This window comes from Peromyscus eremicus, chromosome 4 (genome assembly GCF_949786415.1).
Source record: "Peromyscus eremicus chromosome 4, PerEre_H2_v1, whole genome shotgun sequence".
NCBI lineage: Eukaryota > Metazoa > Chordata > Mammalia > Rodentia > Cricetidae > Peromyscus > Peromyscus eremicus.
In genome coordinates this window covers 14,778,075-14,799,049 of record NC_081419.1, presented here as the reverse complement: position 1 = coordinate 14,799,049, position 20,975 = coordinate 14,778,075, and the positions used below count along the sequence as shown (strand labels likewise).

Here is a 20,975-nt window from a genome sequence, read left to right as displayed (position 1 = left end):
ACCTTTGCTCACTGACGCCCACTTTAAACATCTGAGTGTACTGGAGAAGGGAAAGATACAGGAGTTTATCTTTTGAGATGGGAATACAGTTTATAATTCTATGTATGCCCTACAGCTGGGCCCCGTGGTAGCCAGAAACAAGGGATTTTTCTACTGCAAAAATTGGGGTATAAAACTAAGGCTTCCTGGAAAGTTCCTTTAAAAAAAGATTCTGGGGCTGGAGAGATGGCTCAGAGGTTAAGAGCAGTGACTGTTCTTCCAGAGGTCCTGAGTTCAATTCCCAGCAACCACATGGTGGCTCACAACCATCTGTAATGAGATCTGGTGCCCTCTTCTGGCCTGCAGTCATACATGCTGTATACATAATAAATAAATAAATCTTTAAAAAAAAAAAAAAAAAAAAAAAAAAAAAAAAAAAAAAAAAAAAAAACAAAAAAAAAAAAAAAGATTCTGACCTTTGAAAAACAGGAAAAATGTAGGGAATCAAACTCTACCTCACAGAAAGGGACCCTGGGGATAGAATTAACCAATCGTAGCCAAAACTCAGCCAGGACTGCTGGTTATGCTTAGACACCCAGCCCCCATAACACATAGCATAGGAACTAACCAGACTGTCAGCCCAAATGAACATTAGAGGACTTACAAGGGACTGCAATTGTCTAATAGCCAAACCTTTAACCTCTTATTCTGTCTTACGGATTACCTCATATGGATAACAACAATATTACTGAGCCCCTGAGACCACTTGGTCTCTGACTCATTTGACTAAATGTGCCTCTTCTGATGCTCTCCAAACTAAGTAGATAGGCTGATCAGGGCCAGATGCATTAAAATAACAGTTAGATTCCCTTGCAGGAGTGATCCTACAAAATTGGGGAGGCTAAGACTTACTTCTCATGAGATAAAGAAAACTCTGTATGGCTTTGCAAAAACAAAACACTCCCCCCAAAAAACCTATTGTTTCTATGCTAGTTGATCAAGAGCAATTAAAAAAAAAATCTTGCCATGATTTAAAACAAAACAAAACTTGTCTGGACAGTGGTGGTGAATGCCTTTAATCCCAGCACTTGGGAGGCAGTGGCTGGCAGATTTCTGAGAGTTTGAGGTCAGTCTGGTCTACTAAACAAGTTCTAGGACAGCCTGAGCTACACAGAGAAACCCTGTCTCAAAAACAAAAAACTAAAAACCAAACAAAAAACCTCAAAAAGACAAAGAGACAAAGACATACATCATCAGGTAATTGATGCCAGTTTCTGTGCTCTCAGTCTCCCTGGTAACACTCTGCTGTCAGCACTGACTGGGCCTGCAGTCTTAAACCATATGGCCAATTATGTATCAGTTCAGTAAAATTAATGGACCAACTACACTTCTTTAGAACAAGATGAGTACAAGATTTGACTCATCCACTAAGGCTGGTGGGGAATGTAACAAGGCCCCAGACCTTAGCACAAATGACACCATGATAGGAGTACCATCCAGGCCATAAAACTCAGCGTGTAGACAGATAGTACCACCTACCAAAACTAAAACAAAGGCCTACGCCATCAAAATCCATAGTTCTGGGAAAGTCCCTAAATGTACTAACCTTGATTTTTGGCTTCTGTAGTTCTGGCTTACTGTTCTTGTTAACTGAAATATGTCAAGCCAGGATATGTTTTTTGTGCTTAAAAGTTCATCCTGAGAAATGCTCAGTGCTACACTGGGATCCCGAACACCCAGTATAGTCACTGACCAGCTAATAAAGACTTCCTATTGGCTTAAACCCATGTCTAAGCAGTCTTCTCTGGTGAATGCCACACAACAAAGGTCTCTGATAATTCCACAGGCTCTTGCTGAAATGTAAAACTTTCTCTATTCTCAAACTCTGTAAGATGCAAGTGAGAAAGAAAAAGAAAAAAAAAAGCAATAAAGAGGTTGGCTTGAGACTTACAACAGGGGAAAAACTTAAGAGTTTAATGATATGTATGGACAGGCAATTTTCATTTGCAATCCTAGGCCATGTATGTCATTTGTATTGAAATCTTGCTTATAGAAATGAAATACGAGACAGTCAGGAGATAAGGGAGGTGTTGATAAGGATATAATTTTGGTTGGAAAGAAAATAATATTTCAGATATGGATGGATTTTATATAATAAAATGAGAATTTGTCCTGAAAGATAAAAGATGAGGACAAAATAAAAATTCAAAGCCTTAACACTAAATTACAGAAGGACTGAGTGAGTTGAGTACAAGATCTGTGGGTAGGATTTTAAAACGATGAATGTTTAATGATTAAAGGTTATTAAAATCTCTAGATATTGTGGTAACATTTACAGTAACTTTTAGAAAAGAATTTTTAGAAAAAAAGAATATATGTCTAATCAAGATAACTACTAGAGTTGGGAATAACTGCTTGGGGAAACTGAGTCATGGCAAAAATCAAGACTTACTTAAAATTTTGTTTTCTAAGCTTTATCTAAATGTTACACAGAACCTAAAATTACAAAGCTAAACAACACAAAAAAAGGCGGGTGTAGGGTGGTGCACATCTTTAATCCCAGTACTTGGAGGCAGAGGAAGGCAGATCTCTGAATTCCAGGACAGCTTGGTCTACAGAGCAAGTTCCAGGTCAGCCAGGGCTATATAGAAAAATTCTGTCTCAAAAAACCAAAAAATAAAATAAAATAAATCACAAAGCTAGTAAAGCAGTCTTTTGGGGGTGTTTACCAAAATTTGGAGGCTTACACCAATGAGGATAAGAGGCTCAAAAAGGACAACCAAGATTTGGGCCCTTGCCCTCCATGGTCAGCTAGGACCCAGGTGTGGTGGTTTGATTGTAATTGGCCCCCAGTAAGACCATAGCGAGTGGCACTATTAAGAGGTGTGGCCTTGTTGGAGGAAGTGTGTCACTGTGGAGGTAGGCTTTGAGGTTTCATATACTCTCAAGCCATGCCCAGTAAGACAGACCATTTCCTGCTGCCTGTGGGTCAAGATGTAGAACTCTCAGCTCCTTTTCCAGCACCATGTCTGCCTACATGCTGCCCTGCTTCCCACCATGACAACAATGGACTAAGCCTCTGAACTGTAAGTCACCCCAATTAAATGCTTTCCTTTATAAGAGTTGCTGTGGTCAGGGCTGGAGAGATGGCTCAGTGGTTAAGAGCACTGGCTTCTCTTCCAGAGGTCCTGAGTTCAATTCCCAGCACCACATGGTGGCTCACAACCATCTATTGTGGGATCTGATGCCCTCTTCTGGCATAAAGTCAACAGAGCACTCATGTACATAAAATAAATAAATCTTAAAACAAACAAAAAAATAGTTGCTGTGGTCATGGTGTCTCTTCACAGCAACAGAAACCCTAACTAAGACACAAGGGAACACTGGGACCACTTCTAATAGGTTTTCTTTCTTTCATTTATTTTTTTTAAATTTTATTTACTTGTTTGTTTAAGTTTGTTTGTTTATTTTTGGAGACAGGGTCTGACTATGTAGCCTTGGCTGGCCTGGAGCTTGCTACTCAGACCAGGTTGACCTCAAGCTCACAGAGATCTGCCTGCCTCTGCCTCCCAAGTGCATGGCCGCTATGTCCAGCTCACCTATCTTCTTGATCGGAGACGCCATAGAGTCTCCAGAGAATAGACTGAAGCCAATGCGCACATTCTACAGGAAGGAAAGTCAATGGAGAGGGACAAAGGAAGTCGTGTGCTCAGCAGGATCCTGACCCATCCCTGCAGGCGGCACAACTATCAGAGAAAAAACTAAGGAGTCAGGAGGCTCCTTTCAACACATTCACTTAGTTAGGCATGCCATTAATCCCAGCAGTCAGGAGGCAGCGGCAGGCACATCTCTGAAAGCTCGAGGCCAGCCTGGTCTACAAAGTGAGTTCTAGGAGAGCCAAGGGCTATGCTATTACACAGAGAAACCCTACCTCAAACAAACAAACAAACAAAGACACACACACACACACACACACACACACACACACACACACACTCAGGACTAAAAGTATGTCAGCTGTCATAGTCACAGATCATTTTCCAAACCATATAGAAGACAGGGCCAGTCAAATCCCAGCTCTACACATGCTTTGGGCAGGTAAGGCTCTAAGCAATATAACTTCCCTTACTTAAATCCCTGCCTCATGTACCTGGCTGTAGGTACATTGTGTTCCTCAGGTCTCTCTGCCTGGCCTGTCTCCCTCCCCCACCAACTCATTATAGGGGTCCAGGAGTCTGTCCCCTGTAAGAATCCCACAGGCCTATATGGCTATTCCCTTAACTTTCTGTCCTAGGTAGATAACAACCTGGAATGGCATTGGCTACTCACAGCAAGGCATATGCAAACTACTCCCTCTCCTACCCTTTTTATCCCACAGAATGGGTCTTCAGAATCTCACCACCTTTGGGATCCTCTTGCCCTTGCTATTCCTAAACTCTAGGGCAGAAGAGTGAGTAGTAGGGGTGAGTCCCCACTGTGGAGGGTGAGGGATAGCCTGTGTTTGATTCTCCTCCAGTCCAAGTCCCTTATAGAGGTACCACCTCTCTCTGGAGGTGCAGAGAAGGTCCCAGGCCCTCACTCAATGTCCATCCACCACGGCTCCCAGGGAGGTAGGCCAGAAGCCACTCACAGGTTTGAAAAAGACTTTAATTGGCTTTTATCTCCAGAACTCTCTACCCATGCCTGGGCTCTAGGGGTCCTGGACTAGTCCCTCCAGTTTGAGGGTTCAGACCAGGCAGAGAATGTGCAAGCAGATGCTAGGTCTCCCGCATAAGGTGGAGAATCTCCCTGGCAAGGAAGCCCAGGGGCTGGTGCCTCCCTCCTGCCAGAAGCATGCAGAGGGTCACAATGCTGTTCTTTTCCATGGGGAACACCAGGACTTGCTTCTCTCATCGGTGGGCCGTGGGCTGCAGGCAAGTGGGCATCACCCTAGGAGTCACTGCAGCGGAGGTGAGGAATGGGGACCGGGCACTGGTGCCGACAGCGAGGAATGGTCAAACAGCGGGTTGCGCACCTCCATCTCCCCTGTCTGTGAAGACCCTGGGTCAAGCTCCCGGCAGCAAGGCCTGAGACAGCAAGATGAGGAGACGCCCTAGCCCGTAAGCCCGTCCACACCCCCAGAGCACTCACCGGTGCCAGGCCTGGGCACTCATACACCGTGAAGTCGCCATCTTCGTTCTCCTCATCGGAGGAGGCTGACTCCAGTTCCTTTGGAGGTTCCTTATGCCTAGCGGGGGTGAGATAGCTGAGTCCCCTGCGCACTCTCCAGGGGACAGGGGCCCAGAGGTAGGTGCTCAATCTGCCGTTGCCCTGGGTGTGGGCTGGGGTAGGGGTGGGGGGGGGAGGGCTAGAAAGTAAGAGGTTGGGTGCAGGTGGGGAAGGGCTACCAGGTGAGGTGTGTGGGTGGGGCGAAGGCGCAGGGGGAAAGTGGCTGCTTTTTCAGGCTAGGGACGCTCACCGCTCCAGGCACAGCATCTGCTGTCTCTGGTGCTGGTAGTGATACATCTCAGCGCTGTGCGCCAGCCGCTGATCCCCGGGCTGTGGAAGGGGGCGGAAATGTCAAGCAAACGCTGGGGCGCCCGGAATAAGAGCGAGCCTGGTGGGGGAGGAGCTACGCACCGAGATTCGCGGTGTTGAAGGTGAAGTGGGCGCCTTGGCTGTGGCAGCATAGTCGGCCTTCTGAGTCAGGCGAATCTCTCGCTGTAGCCTGAAAGGGGTTGGGGTTGAGAGGGTTGGTACGGAGCTGAAGGTCAGACCCCGCCCACCAGCTGGGGTCAGCGACTCACCTACACCAGCAGAGGGCTGCCACGGCCAGGGCGGCTGTGCTCGCCAAGCAGAAAGCCAGGATCAGCACTGTGGGAGAGAGGGGCATTGTGAGGAGCCGTCTGAGCAGGGTCCTTAGTCTGCCTCCCATCCCATCTCCTTTGTGCCTCCTCCTTCGACCCGCCACATGCCTGTCCCTTACTGCCAACCTGGACCTACCAAGGGTGAGGCCATTTCCATGTCTGCCCTGGGGCTCCAGCGGGGACATGTGCACAGGCCCAGAAGATACAGGGGAGCCCAAGGAGGCGTGGGGCGTGGGCTGGGAGGTTCCATGAGTGGAGGGGAGGCCGGGCTCCAGTCCTTGACCCCACCGTGAGAATCCCAGAGTAGCTGCTGAGAGGCAGGCACATAAAGTCAGCGGGCCTTGACTTTTACTCAAAGAAGCAGGGTCAGGGAAGCGAGCAAGGGGCAGAGGGTGGGGATGAGGGGTGGGGGTGGGGGTCCTCACCAGGCTCCAGGAGCTTCTGTGCAGCCTCAGGCAAGGGCTGCGCTGTAACAAGCCTTGAGTGCCCAGCCTCCTTCTCCTTCAGTGCTAGTTCCTGGGCCAGAGAATCGATCTCCTCTTCCAGTCTGGGCTGGGGCAGGTCCTCCCCTGAGGAGTGTGAGGGGCCATCAGAGAGAGAGGCCCCAGACCCTTTAGACAACACCTGCAGCAGGCAGTCTCCTGAGATGGATGGAGGGACCCATCCAAAGTTTCACCATCCTGGGTTACCATGGCGACAGCTGAGGGAGCTTCTTTAAGTACCAGGGGATGGGGGGTGGGAGGTGGAGAAAAAGGCTAAAGGGATGTGCAGAGGCCCATAAGAGGGGAAAGGAATAGAATCCCTTATCCTAGTGTGCCCAGAGAGCTAGGCAGAGCACTAAGACAATCCATTTCCTACCTTGACCACCCCCAGGTACCTTCTCTGCCCAAGAGGAGAAAGGAAATCCTGAAGAAACGGAGAGAAACCAACGTATACCCAAATATCTAGGCTTCTCCCAGTTCCGCCATCAGAAAGGGAGTCTGTGGGGGTGGGCAGGGGGCCGGGCCCCGATTGGTTCTCACTTTGTACCTCCCACGTGGGACCCCAATCTCCAGCAGTCCTCTGGCCTTTTCTCAGGGCCCCTCTTTACCACTTCTTCCCAGGAACCCTGGCTGGCCACATCCCCAGCACCTCTCGGGGAAAACCCTCATCACCTGAAGGGACATCCAGATAGACTTTAGGACAGCTGTCACTATCACAGGGCTGGTACTTCCAAACATGCTGTGTGGAGTGTACAGGGTAAGTGAGCAAAGGAAGGAGCCGGTGGCCTAGAGAGTGCCGACGCAGACGCCTGGGGCAGCTTTTGGCAGACTTATGTTCCAAGCCCTAATGTTCTGACCTCTCCTCTTCCTGAGGTCATCCTTTACCCTAGGAGGACTCAACTGCCATAGACCTCAGCCTAGTTCCAACACTGGGCTAGCACCATCTTGAAAGGATAAAAGGGCTTGTCACTCCTAGAGTGACAAGAGTTCCAGGCTGGTCTTGGACCTGAGTGCTCCACAAAGCTCAGGAGGATGGGCCTGCAGGGCAAGGCAGGAAGGGAGGGAAGGGATCTCACCCATCCATTTCCCCTGAGTCTATACTCTGGCATACCAGAAGACTGGTGCATCCTGGGCACACAGAGCCCTTGCTGGTCCTCCTGGAAGGACTGAAGGCATGGTCCACAGGCATGCGCTCCCGGTGGGCATCTGGCCCGCCTCTTCAGGGCACAGTCCAGGCTTCCAGGACAGGTGGGAGCGTCTGAGGAAGAAGCAGAGGCATGGCCCATCTCAGCCCGCTTGGCTGAGTCTCAGGGCGACAGCAGCCCTGCTTAGAAACCCCTCCTTCCACAGAGCTGGCCAGGCCTGTCTCCTGCCATTGTTCTGGGCAGGCCCTGCCTTCCTGCTGCCAAGTCTCAGAATCAGGAAGCCAACAGTCCCAAGTCTTTGGAGAACTACCCTGCCCCATCCATTCCTCCCAGTCCTGCTTCCAGGCCTAAGCCTTACCCTTAAAGAAGAACTGATCCTAACTGTCCAGTCAGACTCCAGAAAAGGACTGTATAGTCCTCCAAGGCTGGCTTTTGACCTTTGTGTGGCTCAGAGTGAGCCAGGACCTTTCATCCAGATTGCTACTGAGGACAGAGCTCTATTCTCTCTTTGGCTCAGGAGCAGCAAAGGATGCTGGGTAGCCATTTCTCCTAAACACTGGGTGTTCTCCCTAGACACCATCACATAATCCTACAACCCTAGAGCATAGTCTAGCAGGCCACAGAACAAATGCCTAGCCTTTGTCTTTAGAGCAGAGAGAAGCCACTGGTATTTGGGAGACCAGCTCAGATGGAGCTATCTAGATACAATGAGGGCATTGAGAGGCCTGGGCTGGACAGCACTGGGGATGCCAGTCTAGTCATAGTTCCCAGTCACATTTTTTGTCTTCCTCATTTGGAGCCCAGAGCGTGATGTTCTGCTTACACATGCCAATTAGGACCATGCTGATGGAGGTAGATAGAACAGTGACCCTCATGCCTCAGTTTCTCCTGTGGGGTGTATAAGTTCAGTTGCTTCAAAACTAAGGAACATTTCCAACCTGGGACCCTGGTCCCTGTCCCAGGAAGCCAGCAGAGCCAAGGGAATACCCAGCAGGACATCAACCTTGCCTGGTGAGTGTCTCTGGCCAATCCAGTCCTTCCTCTCCTTAGCCCAGCCACCACAGCACACCACAGGCAATGCCAGTCGGCCCCCTGGGATGTGGAGAACATTCTGCAGCCTTTGGCTTAGTTTCCTTTTGTAATCTGACACTCTACATCTACTGGAAAGAAGTTCCAGCAGTCCTGATGGCAGGTGTGACACTGAATCCCAGGCCAGGCCCTTCTATCCTCCATAGGCTGGATCACCAGACTCCAGTGACAGTGATCTGGGCTTGGAATAGTTAAACATTAAACCTGTGCCAGGAGGTTTACATGGACTCCACCCACCAGCTAAGCTCCAGGGAGCCACATAGTCCCTGCCCCTGGTGCTGATAACCTCGTCAGATCTATACTAGAGGTGTGTAGCACAAGGCTGGTTTGGGCCTGCAGGACCTCCCTAGCCCACCAGCGTATTGTTTAATCTTGGATAGAAAGACCCTCTCCAGCCTGGGTGTGATGAGGAGGTCCCACGAACAATGGTAACTGGAGAGTAACTGGTATTGTACCCATGCTGGGCTACTGGCCCTCCAGGTGTGGTAAGGGGATGCTTAGGGACAGATGGGTCAAGCTAGGTCTCTGTATTCAGCTACCATGGCCAACGAGCAGAGGCCAGCACCTGCTCAAGAAGGGGTTCAGCACCGGCCCTGTAGTCCCACTCCTGAGGGGCTCCACTGGGGAGGCAGGCTCGTCAGCAGGTGGCCTGTACTACCTCTGGTCTGGCCCTCCACCCTCCCCAAGAGTCTCTTCCAGTCACGTCAACCTTCAGTCCAGGGTTGTTTGCCCAGGAGGAGGCCGGCCCGGCTCTTAAGGCCCACACACAGAACAATCTCGTTCGAGTCCCATTTGTGCCACAAACCAGTCACCTCTCAGTGCCTCCGTTTCCTCATCTGTAAGCTGGGCTCAAAGCACCTCCCCTTCAGAGTCCCAGAACTCAATGAGCATATGGGCACCCTCTCCCACCTCACTCCCTTCGGGGAGATATGATTTGGATCCTGTAGCTTCAGGACCCATCTGGCAAGAATGTTTTCCCAGACTGGGCTCACACTCTTTTGAAGGGTCAACATACAGACCTCAGTCCAGAAGACAGGGTGGCACTGTGCCCTCCAGGGCAGGGGATGGGGGCAGCTTGACCCCACTAAGTTGGAACGAGACCCTAATGGGCCTGGAACTCTTAGACTCTGCCATGGGAACCCACCCCAAGACAAGGCTGACAGCAGCAAAGGCCCACAGACACCGGGAACAACCTTGCCGATTGGAAACGGCAGAGACACAGAAACAAAGACACAGGATCCCCTCTGAGGGCCACCGGGAACCAGATGGCTGCAGACGCCCAGAAAGACATCCGGAGACACACGCCGAATTGGCTCAGGGACCCAGAAACAAAGACCAGAAGCTCATGAAATCTACGTTCGCCCCCAGGAACCTGAGAGAAGACTCATCCAACCTGGCCTTCAACGGGCCTGACCTGTTTACCCAATCCGTGCCCAGCGGACCGGACCTGCCTGGCCTGCGGGCCCGGGTAAAGCCAGGGCGGTGGCAGGGAGGACGAGGGTGGCGCCGGGGGTTAGGATTCCCCGCCCGGCGATCCCGGCCCCGGAGCGCCCCGCAGCCTGCGCCCAGAGCGATAGCTCACCCGGGCGGCGGGCGGTGGCACTGTTCAGGGCCGCTCCAAGGATGAGGCCGGAGAGCAGCAGCCGCAGCAGCCGCAGGTGCCGCGAGGAAGGCGGAGGGACCGGCGTCGCCATGCTTCAGCGCCGCCACCCGGGCAGCATGGCACCCCGCGCCCCCGGGCTCAGTACCGGCTCCGGGAACCGTGACTGGAGAAGCCGGGAAGCGAGAGGGGGCGGAGGAGGAAGAGGAAAAGAGGAGGAGGCGGCGCTGACGCTGCGGCAAAGGATCCGGGATGCGATGGAGGATCAGCGGCCAGAGGAGCGTGTAGGGAGTGCGCCTGCGCGCTCCACCTGCGGGGGCGGGACATCTCCAGGCTGAGCCCCCTCCCTCTGCGACCTGTTGAGGGTCCCCTTTCTACAGGCGACTAAGTGCCTCGGGCCCTCCAGCCTCTGCAGCAGAATACCTTCTCATTACCCAGAAATCTGTTTTAGGATTGTGGGCGTCCCAAGATACATGCCTTCCTCTTAGTGGTCCGACTGCCAAACCGTAGACCCTATTAGAGCGGAGGGCCTCAGACTAGGCGAACACCAGGAGCAAACACTGGCTGTCCTGGAACTTGCTGTGTAGACCAGGCTGGCCGTTGCAGGCTTGCAAACCGGATCAAAGGATAAACAGGTGCACAGAGACGCACAGGTGTACTCAGAGACGCCTCCGGGCTTTTCTAAGCCACGAAGTAAAGCAAACGCAGCAGGCTCACAACTAGATCGCTCCTAACGCCAGTTTCCGAGTGAGTCCACAAGGGGGCAAAAGTAAATTGACGTTGCTGCTGACAGGCGTCTGGGAGCTGTCCAAGGTGGTCACTGTCCCAGGTAATGGTTTTCAGTTCCCTTGAGCCACAACATGGAGCATTCACGGTGCCTTGTATTCATTCTTCACTTCCAGTCCCCTGAGAACACACCCCATCCCATCCAGAGACCTCCCACTGACTCAGTCAAGAAAGCAAGGTTGAAGCTAAGTGTGATGGTGGACTCCTTTAATCCCACCACTCGAGAGGCAGAAGTAGGAGGTTATCTGTGAGTTCGAGACCAGCTTGGTCTACATATCAAGTTCCAGGACAGCCAGGGATACACAGTGAGACGCTATCTTAAAAATGTAAAACAGATACCGGGCGGTGGTGGCGCAGGCCTTTAATCCCAGCACTTGGGAGGCAGAGGCAGGCAGATCTCTGTGAGTTCGAGGCCAGCCTGGTCTACAAAACAAGTTCCAGGATAGTCAGAGCTCTTACACAGAGAAACCTTGTCTCAACCCTACACACACACAAATATAAAACAGAAAAAAAATCTTGGCAGGCAGTGGTGGCACACACCTTTAGTCCCAGCACTCAGAAGGCAGAGGCAGGTGGATCTCTGTGAGTTCTAGGTCAGGCTGGTCTACAGATCAAGCTCCAGGACAGCCAAAGCTGCACAGAGAAATCCTGTCTCAAAAAAAAAAAAAACAAAAAAAAACAAAAAAAAAAACAAAAAAACCAAAAAACAAAAATGTAAAAGAGAAAGACAAGAAGATTGATTTCCCCAATCCTGTATTTCTCTCAGTCCCTCGGGCTCACAATGTCAAAGTGGAGACTTGCTGTTGTAGGTTTACAAAATGTATCAAAGAATGACGCTGTGTGTGCCTGTGCACCCCCAACCCAGCCCTCACAACACTGACTGAACAGAACTTGTGTCTGAACTCATTTCCCATAAAAGAGGCAGGGGAGAAGTAGCATACCCAGGCCATTCTTTTCTACTTAGAGAATACAGAAACTTAGGTGTGGAATGCAGGGCTGTTGACACTTCTGGAGCCTCTGCAGTGGGGTGTGTGTGTGTGTGTGTGTGTGTGTGTGTGTGTGTGAACAACCTCGGGGTGCATCCTCAACCCCTACCTATGTCACCAAGGGGGACCTGAGGTTTGTTAGGGTTTTGTCAATCACAGAGGACTCAGACCCAGGGACCACCCAGACCAGTGTAGAGGAGTGCCTTCGTCGCCTCAGGTCTGGTCCAGAAAGGAAGGAAGCAGGAAAAGCCAGTATCTTGGAACCAGGCTAGCCCTGAATAACCAACACAGCTGGAAGGGGGACCAGCATCAGAAGGGTGCCCCACCCTACGAACACTTCACTGCTTTAGGAAAAGTCTTTTATTACAAAATTTTTACAAGTAGGCATTGAACTGACTCCTAGCCTGTAGGCTCTGGTGGCTGCCTTTCTAAAGGCCCAGACTATGCACAGGAAGTTCCAGGGCCCTGAAGATCAGAACAAAGGTCCCTCTCTGAACGGACCTCACCCTGAGTCACAGGCTGAGACCTGACACCCCAGGAAGAGAGAGGGGGGAGAAATACTTGAGAACTCGGGGCTGGAGAGGCCTGCAGGGGCCTACCAAGGCTTTCTGTGACTGTAGATGTCGATCCCCAGGCTGACTCAGTGTCAGAGGTGTCCTGGGGGTTGCCAGCAGCTCCCAGTGCACCCCTAGAGGGCGCCGGGGGACTTGGCGGAGCGCACCTGACGCAGGACCAGGACCAGCGCCGCCAAGAGCAGGACGGCGAAGAGCAGGAGGAGAGCGACCCAGGAGCTGAAGTGAGTTCCCTTACGTAGTCTCGGAAGGTCAGCCGGAATCAGGTTGGTCAAATTCAGCATGTAGCCCAGCGCCCAGCCGACAGCGGTGTCGGCGGCCTAAGAGGGGGCGGGGCGTCAGCTTCCAAGAGGCCGCGCCCCGAATCCTCCCGCCCCACCCATCACCCACCTTCTTTTGGAAGACCACTCCGCTGAAAGAGCGCTCATCAAAGCGGTAGCCGCGGCTTAGTAGCTGCTGTATGAACATGGCTCCGGCGCAGTAGTCAGCCAGGCGGGCCTGCTGCCCTGGCACTCGAGCCTGGAGCTAAGAAGAAAGCAAGACATCGTTAGATTAAGAACCACGACGAGGAACTATGGCCCAAGGGGTAAGGCGCCCTCCCTACAGCTCAGGCCGGAAATACACAGAAAGACCTAGTCCAAGACGCCCTTCCCAGGCAGACACTCCTCTGGGATAAACCACATGACTGCTGGAAGGCCTTGTGTCCTTCCTTCCAACAGCCAGATGGAGAGGACAGCAAGGGTAGCCACTAGGAAGCAGGAGAGTAGCACCCTTGCACCATAATCAAAGGAACAGAGGGCCGGCCTCGAATGCTGCTCTCTGACTACTTGGCCCCACTTTTCCGAGACCTTGAAGTGTGCCTAAGACTAGGAGGTCCCATTTCTCCAGATTTGGTGGCCACCTCACACTCCAGCTATCCAGAGCTCTCTATTCTTCCTTACCTGGAACTAGTATTCAGCCCGCGGCCAGAACCAGAAATCTGGTGGCATCTTCAACTCCTCCAGGCATACCCCAAGCCCTGCTGAGTCTCTCCTGAGTAGTCTTTTCCCACTGGTGAGACATTCTTTGCCACACTCTGTCCTAGACACCTGCCTTTCTGTCCCTCCCTGCCTGCTTTGAGCTCCCTGTTGCCACAGAGCCTTTGCAGTCCCACTTGCTCTCCAGCCCCCCTGGGGTGGGAGAGATGGCTCAGAGGTTAAGAGCACTGGCTGCTCTTCCAGAGGACCCAGGTTCAATTCCCAGCACCCATATGGCAGCTCACAACTGTCTGGAACCAGTAGATCTGACACCCTCACAAAGTCATACAGGTCAAACACCAATGCATATAAAAATTAATGAATTAATTCATAAATTTAAAAAAAAGATCAGGCCCCAAGGAGACCACTGAATTTCTAGCTTACCCAGTCCCAAGCTCCCCCTCTGGACATTTCTTGAGTCTACCCATGACAGTCAGCAGTCTGAAATGACTGGGTCTCTCTATACGTAGGCAAATGAATGGCCCAGCCTCCCGCTCAGTCCTGGAGAATATGGGGGACAGGCCTCACCTCAGCCCAGGTCTGGTTGCAGACGATCTCTGTGGCTGCCTCCAGCTGCTGCAGGGTTCCCACAGGCAGCTCCATCACCGTCCTCAGGAAGTCCACCGTGTAGTAGAAAGCAGAAAAGGCCTGTGGGAGAAGGGATTGTGCAGTCGTACTCCCACAAGACCCCAGATGCTTAATGCCTTCGGCCCCCACAGCCCTCTACCCAGACTCACTATGAAGTTCCCAGTCAGAGGGGGCTGGAAGACCCCGTTGAAGGAGCATTGGGAAAAGGGGCAGGAGGAGAAGTTGAAGAGCCCAGAGACCAGGTCTCGGCAGAGCGCAGGGCTGCTGGTCCCCGAGACTCTGACAAGGGTACTGCCATTGAAGGTCCGAGGTCGCTGGCCCACAGTGCATGGTGACTGGTAGACTTCCCGGAGCAGCACTTGGGTGGAGTAGCCCTTCGGCCAGCAGGGGTGGAAGTGGTGGGTCTGGGAAGTTAACTAGACAGAGCACAGACAGAATCCTCTGCTGTAGTTACCTTCCACCCCACCCCACCCCAGAGAAGCAGCATGATGAACTGTCCACAGATCCAACTTGGGAAACCCCCCTTTGTGTTCATGAACCATCATGGCTAACCAGTACCTGCTGAGCCAGGCATTCAAGGTTCTGTGAGATGGCCTTTGGCTCTCCTTACACTAGACCCCTATTCCCGACCCTTTATCCATCCCATTGGATTCCTCCCCACCTGTCTTCAAGCTGAGGCACACCCAGCTGAAGAAGCACTGGTCAGGTGATCTGGTGGTTGAGGCTGAACGGGGATATCACCATGGAGGTCTGACCCACTGTGGGCCTCACAGCCATGTGTGCCTCCACGTAAAAGGAGGCCTCTCTTACGGTCCCTGAGGTCAGTGTTAGCTGCTTCCCTGGCTCTGCCCTGTGGCCCTTCGGTCCCTTCTTCCCCCTTCCTCAAGGAGGCACCAGTGCGGTATGGTGGTTGAGGTTGGAGAGGCACCTGGAGGGCACTGGCCAGCAGCCTCTGAAGAACCTGGTCTCGGCCATAGCACAGGAAGCTGTGGGTGTAGACACGGTAGTGCTGGCCATAGAGCCGCAGGTGGACCTCACTGTCTGGATCTTCAGATGGGCCGGTTGTCTCAAAGGTGATCTGTGTTGAGGCACCCCCAAGGTCCATGGCCCCCAGAGTTCCCTTCCTCGGCCGGACCCACCGGCCCACCCAGCCGTACTGTGGAGAGCAGAAATTGGGTTAAGGCAGTGGGCGGGCAAGGCCCGCAGGACCCCGGGCTCTTTGGGCCGGCTGCAGGGCCCACCTTGATGAAGTTCTCCAGCAGGTAATTGGCAGTCACCCAGCCAAACACCCCTTCATCCTGTCCCGAGAGGATTCGTGCACCACGGAAGTCAAAGGGGTACTGTGTGAGCGTCTCTGTCACTGCCTCAAGCACCCTGGCTGTGGCCTCTGGGCTGGTCAGGCTGTGGAATGGGGAGGACTCTGATGGAACTCATCCCCAGATGCCCTCTGCCAGGCATTCCTGAGAGCTTGCCCACGGAGGGGGTGTGAAGGGCTGTGAAGGCCGCTGGGCCAAGTCAGGGTATAGGTACTCACTTGAGTAGGCGCATGCCTGCTGTGGCTCCCAGGTAGAGCGGTGTGCTGGCATGTCTGTCTTTGGGCACATCCCGAAGTGCCTGTTCGAGACATTCAACCAGACTCTGGCCCGCCCTAGAAGGGTCATTTGCGTAGCTGGAGATGCCCCCACCTAGAGAGAGCAAGGAGTTGGACCCAGGCTTGGTAGATAGTTTCCAGGTGGGACATAGGCTGATGAGGCTGCTTAGACATACTCTCCCAGCTTAATCCCAGAGATAGCCAATTCAGAGACAAAGGGTCCAGGTGCCACCCAGAGTCTCTGAAGCTGCCGTCTGCCTGGTGGGTGTGCCTGGTGGGTGTGGGCACAGGTGCCAGGAGAAAGACTCAGGCATTGTCAGCCTAGCCTAGCCTCCAAAGAAGCTCCCTGGATACACGCTTAGATCCTCAGCGCACCACCTGCCTTGTCTATAGTGTAGAGACCTGTCTTGGGCCGTTAAACCCCAATGATTCCACCTGCTCCCCAGGACTTCTGTTCCAGAACATAAGGTACCCACAGCTCCTCCCAGGTCCAGAGAACCCAGCCTCTCTTTTTGAACTCCTGCCTCGAGTAAGCCCCACCTAGCAGCAAGCAGAAGAGAAGGACTGTTTGGGCCTGTGAAGCTAAGACTGAACAATAACCTAAGATCGTGCTCACCTTGAACATCACAAGAGCTGTGCTGACCCACAATGCCTGTGTCGTTCTCTTTGTCCGCCGGCCACTTGTAGACAAACATGGATGTGTGCGAAGAGCCAGCATCCAGAACGATGCCGTACTGTGGGTGGGAGTGCTAAGTCAGCCTGAGGGATGGACGTAGGGACTCCCTTTAGCATTCCAATTCTCACCCCCACCAGTTGTGTATCAAGGTACACGTTGAAGCTCAGAGACAGTCAAGGGCATTCACAGTGATAGAGCTTGAGTGGAAGGAGACTGACCAGGAGTTCCTGGGGTGACCCCCCCCCCTCAACTGCCTGAGGATGGCACTGACGAGCACCAGAAAGTAGACTTCCTGGCAAGGACAACTGAGGGGCCAGGGACAGAGGGTCCCGAGAGCACATTAGGAACTTTGCCTTGGGGACACAAGGTCCTCAGTTCAGGAGGACCACACCCAAGAGCTACTACTCTTCCTTCTTTCTCTGCTCTACCTGTATCTGCAGAGACCTTAGCCTAACCTGAGGATGTGAAGTAAGGGCCGCTGGGAAAGAACGTGGCTGAGGCTGAGTGTAGGTCTCCAATTCGCACCCCTCCCTGAGCCTAAACGCCGGTGAGAGTCTGGTTTTGCAGAGCTAAGGGGGGCGCTGGATGGGCCTTCTTTGCTGGGTAGCCTGCTCCAGGGGGGCTGGACTCCAGCTAAGGGAGCCTGGCTGGACACCAGCCTGGGGCATGTGCCAGTTCTAGCCTGGGAAAGGGCTGCTCCAGTCCTCCCGCACACCAGGGAACTCCTCCAGAGCCAGCCAGATACAACGATCCAACTCCCACACCCCACAGCCCATCCCGCATAGCTACAGAGCTCTTCCCCTTCCATCCTGGGTCCCTGGGGCTGGGATGTCCGCTCTCCACACAAACTCAGCACAAGATCAACAAAAGGTTAGTTGCCAGCTTCTAGCCTGAGGGTTGGTAACGGAGACCCCTTTAGACCAGCGAGCTTCCTTCAAGTGTCACTGTTCAGATATTGGTCTGAGAGGCGTTGGAGGCCCCTAGTGTGTGCTGTCCCCCTATCTGGAGCTGAGTCTAGAACCAATGCTCTTCTATAACGGCGCGCTCTGGGTGTTGCCCGGAAATCGCGCTGGACTAGGGGCGGGGGTTCTTGCCACAGCTAGGGGAGATGGGAACCACATGAAGGGAGCGAGAAGACAGCTCCTCCGGGGAATTGGCAGCTTCATCGCGAAGCCGCAACAGAGGAATTCCCACGAACTTGGCCTCCAGTGCCGTGGAGCTCCGGAAGCGTCGCTGTCACCCCGCGGACTCAGTAAAATCAAGCGCGGAACCTAGGACCCGGCTGGAGGTACAGCGCGGGTTGGTCCCGCGCTGACGCGGGAGCCCAAGGCGTTCCGCCGGTGCGCTCCTAGATTCCCCGACAGCTCCCGGTCCCCGTCTCCCCCACCCCCGACCCCCTCGTCCCCAGCCAGCTGCTTCCCAGACGAGCGCCTCGATGGGCGCGTGCACCTTGAGGGCGGGCGGCTCCCGGACGTCTTGGGTAGGAACGCACAGCAGCAGGAGGCCGGCGAGACCCACCGCAGCCAGCAGCAGGGGTGGCAGCAGTGACAGCAACTTTCCGGCCATGGGAGCGCGCCGGAGAACACAGCAGGGACCCGGGACAGCGAGCAGCGGGGAGGCCTGGGTGGCCCGTGGCCCAGGGTTAGGTGCCGGGGCGGGGCTGCAGGAGGCCCGCCCACATGAAGGCCCACCCACCGCGGGACAAGCCCAAAGTCGGCCCTGCCCCTTCCGAAGGCGCGCAGGTGACTGAAGAGGTGCGGGTGACTCAGCCGCACCACCCCTTCTCTCTCAGGCTCTTGGCTGAATCTCCCTACAGCTCTCAGCCACGGGCCTCCTTCCCGGGCAAAGAGTGTGGCCAGCTCGGTCCTGGGGAGTCGTGAGAGAAGGATACCTGGTGTTGGGGATTGGCTGGACTGGTTGCTAGGCAGCCTTGCTTGGAGAGTGCTGCGCCCTCGGAGCCAAATTTGTCCCTGGCCTGGGAAAAGCAAGCCGGACCTCTTTGCCGAGAGAACGAGGTTTCAACTACTGGGTCTTGGCTGGAGGCTCAGAAAGTCCTAGGGGCTCGGCATCTGCTTGTGGAGCAGGCACGAGGCGCAGGGACGAGTCCCGGGGCTAATGAGCACCAAGTGGCTCTGAACTGAGAAGGGCAGGCATGACCTGCCATCACACAAGCCCAGAAGGGAAACTGAGGGCAGAGGGAGCCTGATTCTGAGTTTTATCTCAGGGCCCTGGCCATCCCTCTTTGCCCGGGAGAGAGGCACAGAAGCCTAAACTGAGGAGGCTACCGTTGCACACAGGTGACATCCTACAGGAAAAGAGTGTCCCAAAGCAAGCTTGGGTGCCGGGCAGCAAGAAGTTCCTGGACACTGGCTGGGGGCTGGGAAGGCTCTCTGCTGACTCTGACCTAACCTTACCCCTCCCACTGACCCAGTACTCAGGGCTTCCTGGCCAGGGGCCATGCCACTTCATGCCCTTACAAGATGGGAATTCCAGCAACACAAAGAATCCCATCCATGGGGCAGCAGGGAGCCATGTGGTGAGACCACCAGGAAGCAGGGCTGCTGGAGCTGAAGAGTGGCCTTTGCTGCAGGCATCTGGGCGATGCCTTCCTTGGCTGCTGAACCGGCGAAGACAATAGGGCTGGGATCGCTGCCCTGGCTGAGGGTCTGGTGTTTCAGGCCCAGCAAAGGCGCCTTTCTTCCAGCTCAGGACCCCAGAGGGGAGGAACCCGGGAGGTGGCTCAATCTCTTCCAAGTCCAGCTTGTGGGGCTCCAGAAGGGAATCTCTGGGTGTGGTCAGCAAAGGGCACTAGGCTCCAGTTTCCTGCTAGCTCTCCTCATCCCATGTTTCCCCCCAAGTTCTTTTTTCCACCCCTGAAAGGCCAGAGGCAGAGGCCCCAGAGGCCAGGAAAGGAGGGGGCAGCGCATGAAAGGCTATGGTTATGGGGAGCTGCCAGCCTGCCAGCACCCCCTCTTCCAAGGCAAACAGGGCACCCTGATGGGCAAGTGAGGACCTGAAATGATGAGACAGAGATGGGGCCAGGCCTCTGGGCCTGCCCTGGGGAGACACCCGTGGCCGAGTACCCAGATTAGCCAAGAAGGGTGGGAGGCCCGGGGTTGGGAACAGTCAGGACAAAGGCTGAAACTGGCCAGAGCTGAAGAAGGGGCAATGGCTTCATGCCTTGGGCGGGGTAGGCCCCAGATGTGCTGTGTGTGGCTTGGCTCAGGCTCAAGTAGAGGAATGCGGAGGCTTAGAATAGGAGCCTCCCTTCCTCCCTCGCCGACCTCTGCTTGGGGCTTCCCTCTGGACCTGATGAGACCTCGGCTGCCCCTGCCTCGTTCAAAAGCTGAAATACCTTCAGTAGAAAAACATCCTCAGCAAGGCTCGCTTCCTTCCTTCCTTCCTTTCTTCTCTTCCTCCTGATCCTCCTTCTTTTAAAAAATTTACTTTTAGAGAGCTAGAGGTATGGATCAGGGTTAATGGCACATACTGCTTTTGCAGAGGATCTGAGTTCAGTTCCCAGCACCCACGTTAGGTGGCTCACAACCTCCTGGAATTCCAGTTCAGGGACCTGATGTCTTGGCCTTGGGCACCTGCATGCTTGTGCAAATACACCCACACACATACACATGCCGCAATTAAAAGCAATAAATAAATAAATAAATAAAATAAGAATTTCTCCTACTGACAGGTGGCAATGGTGCACACCTTTAATCCCAGAACTCAGGAGGCAGAGATAGGTGAATCTTTGAGTTTGAGGCCAGCCTGGTCTACAAAGCAAATTCAAGGACAGCCAGGGCTATGCAGAGAAAGAAACCCTGTTTCAAGAAAAAAAGGAGGAGGAGGAGGAGAAGAAGAAGAAGAAGAAGAAGAAGAAGAAGAAGAAGAAGAAGAAGAAGAAGAAGAAGAAGAAGGAGAAGGAGAAAGAAAAGAAAAAAGACTCGGGGCTGGAGAGATGGCTCAGAGGTTAAGAGCACTGGCTGCTCTTCCAGAGGTCCTGAGTTCAATTCCCAGCAACCACATGGTGGCTCACAACCACCTGTATGAGATCTGGTGCCCTCTTCTGGCCTGCAGGTGTATATGCAGACAGAACACTGTATACATAATAAATAAATAAATAAATCTTTAAAAAAAAAAAAAGACTCTCCTACTGCCTTTATTTGATTTTGTTATTGTATGTGCATAGGTATTTTACCTGCACATATGTCTGTGCACCATGTGCATGCCTGATGCCCATGAAGGTCAGAAGAGAGCATCAAGTCCTCTAGTACTGGAGTTATAACAGTTGTCAGCTGCTATGTGGGTGCTGGGAATGAAATCTGGGTCCTCTGGGTGAGCAACCAGGGCTCTTAACCACTGAGCCATCTCTCCAGCCCCCTAAAATAAATCCGTTTTTAAAATAACTATTTTCTATTTTATATCTATGAGTGTTAGATATATGGATATAGGTATGGGCACAAAGATCTCCTAGAACTGGAGCTTGAGAACCTTGTGAGCTGCCGTTTGGGTACCAGGAAGTGAATCTGGATCCTCTGCAATTGCTCTTAACCATGGAGCCATCTTCCAGTACCTACTTCCCCAATAAAAAAAATTTTTTTTGGGTGTGGACATGTATGTAT

The 20,975-nt window shown here is 53.2% G+C and overlaps 2 protein-coding genes across 4 annotated transcripts; both read right to left on the bottom strand.

Annotated features, from left to right (window-relative positions):
• Positions 1 to 4,608: 4,608 nt before the first annotated feature.
• Npdc1 (neural proliferation, differentiation and control 1) lies at positions 4,609 to 10,430 on the bottom strand. 3 transcript variants are annotated; one of them, XM_059259099.1, is made up of 9 exons: positions 10,124 to 10,430; positions 7,419 to 7,565; positions 6,251 to 6,394; positions 5,962 to 6,132; positions 5,766 to 5,832; positions 5,599 to 5,686; positions 5,438 to 5,517; positions 5,110 to 5,206; positions 4,609 to 5,008 (listed from the first exon to the last, which is right to left on the bottom strand). In XM_059259099.1, exons 1-9 carry the CDS (start codon positions 10,233 to 10,235, stop codon positions 4,916 to 4,918), a joined length of 999 nt encoding a protein of 332 aa, XP_059115082.1. In that variant the 5' UTR covers positions 10,236 to 10,430; the 3' UTR covers positions 4,609 to 4,915. The 3 variants fall into 3 exon arrangements, with proteins under 3 accessions (XP_059115082.1, XP_059115081.1, XP_059115083.1); XM_059259098.1 differs by having other exon boundaries at positions 5,962 to 6,135; positions 10,124 to 10,429; XM_059259100.1 differs by lacking the exon at positions 10,124 to 10,430 and having other exon boundaries at positions 5,962 to 6,135; positions 6,251 to 6,449; positions 7,409 to 7,513.
• A 1,828-nt stretch (positions 10,431 to 12,258) lies between these two features.
• Positions 12,259 to 18,017, bottom strand: Entpd2 (ectonucleoside triphosphate diphosphohydrolase 2). The gene is made up of 9 exons (XM_059260299.1): positions 17,806 to 18,017; positions 16,297 to 16,414; positions 15,624 to 15,774; positions 15,331 to 15,490; positions 15,018 to 15,245; positions 14,239 to 14,493; positions 14,030 to 14,149; positions 12,876 to 13,010; positions 12,259 to 12,805 (listed from the first exon to the last, which is right to left on the bottom strand). The coding sequence occupies exons 1-9, from the start codon at positions 17,920 to 17,922 to the stop codon at positions 12,602 to 12,604; spliced, it is 1,488 nt and encodes a 495-aa protein (XP_059116282.1). The 5' UTR covers positions 17,923 to 18,017; the 3' UTR covers positions 12,259 to 12,601.
• Positions 18,018 to 20,975: the final 2,958 nt, after the last annotated feature.

Coding starts and splice junctions, on each gene's coding strand:
- Npdc1 (XM_059259098.1), bottom strand. CDS start 10,235: ATGGCGACGCCGGTCCCTCCGCCTTCCTCGCGGCACCTGCGGCTGCTG. Junction 5,833..5,961: donor TGGAAATGGCCTCACCCTTG/GTAGGTCCAGGT, acceptor TCTCTCCCACAG/TGCTGATCCTGGCTTTCTGC. Junction 5,687..5,765: donor GCAGCCCTCTGCTGGTGTAG/GTGAGTCGCTGA, acceptor AACCCCTTTCAG/GCTACAGCGAGAGATTCGCC.
- Entpd2 (XM_059260299.1), bottom strand. CDS start 17,922: ATGGCCGGAAAGTTGCTGTCACTGCTGCCACCCCTGCTGCTGGCTGCG. Junction 16,415..17,805: donor GGGAGCCGCCCGCCCTCAAG/GTGCACGCGCCC, acceptor TCCCACCCACAG/TACGGCATCGTTCTGGATGC. Junction 14,150..14,238: donor CTCTGACTGGGAACTTCATA/GTGAGTCTGGGT, acceptor CTTCTCCCACAG/GCCTTTTCTGCTTTCTACTA.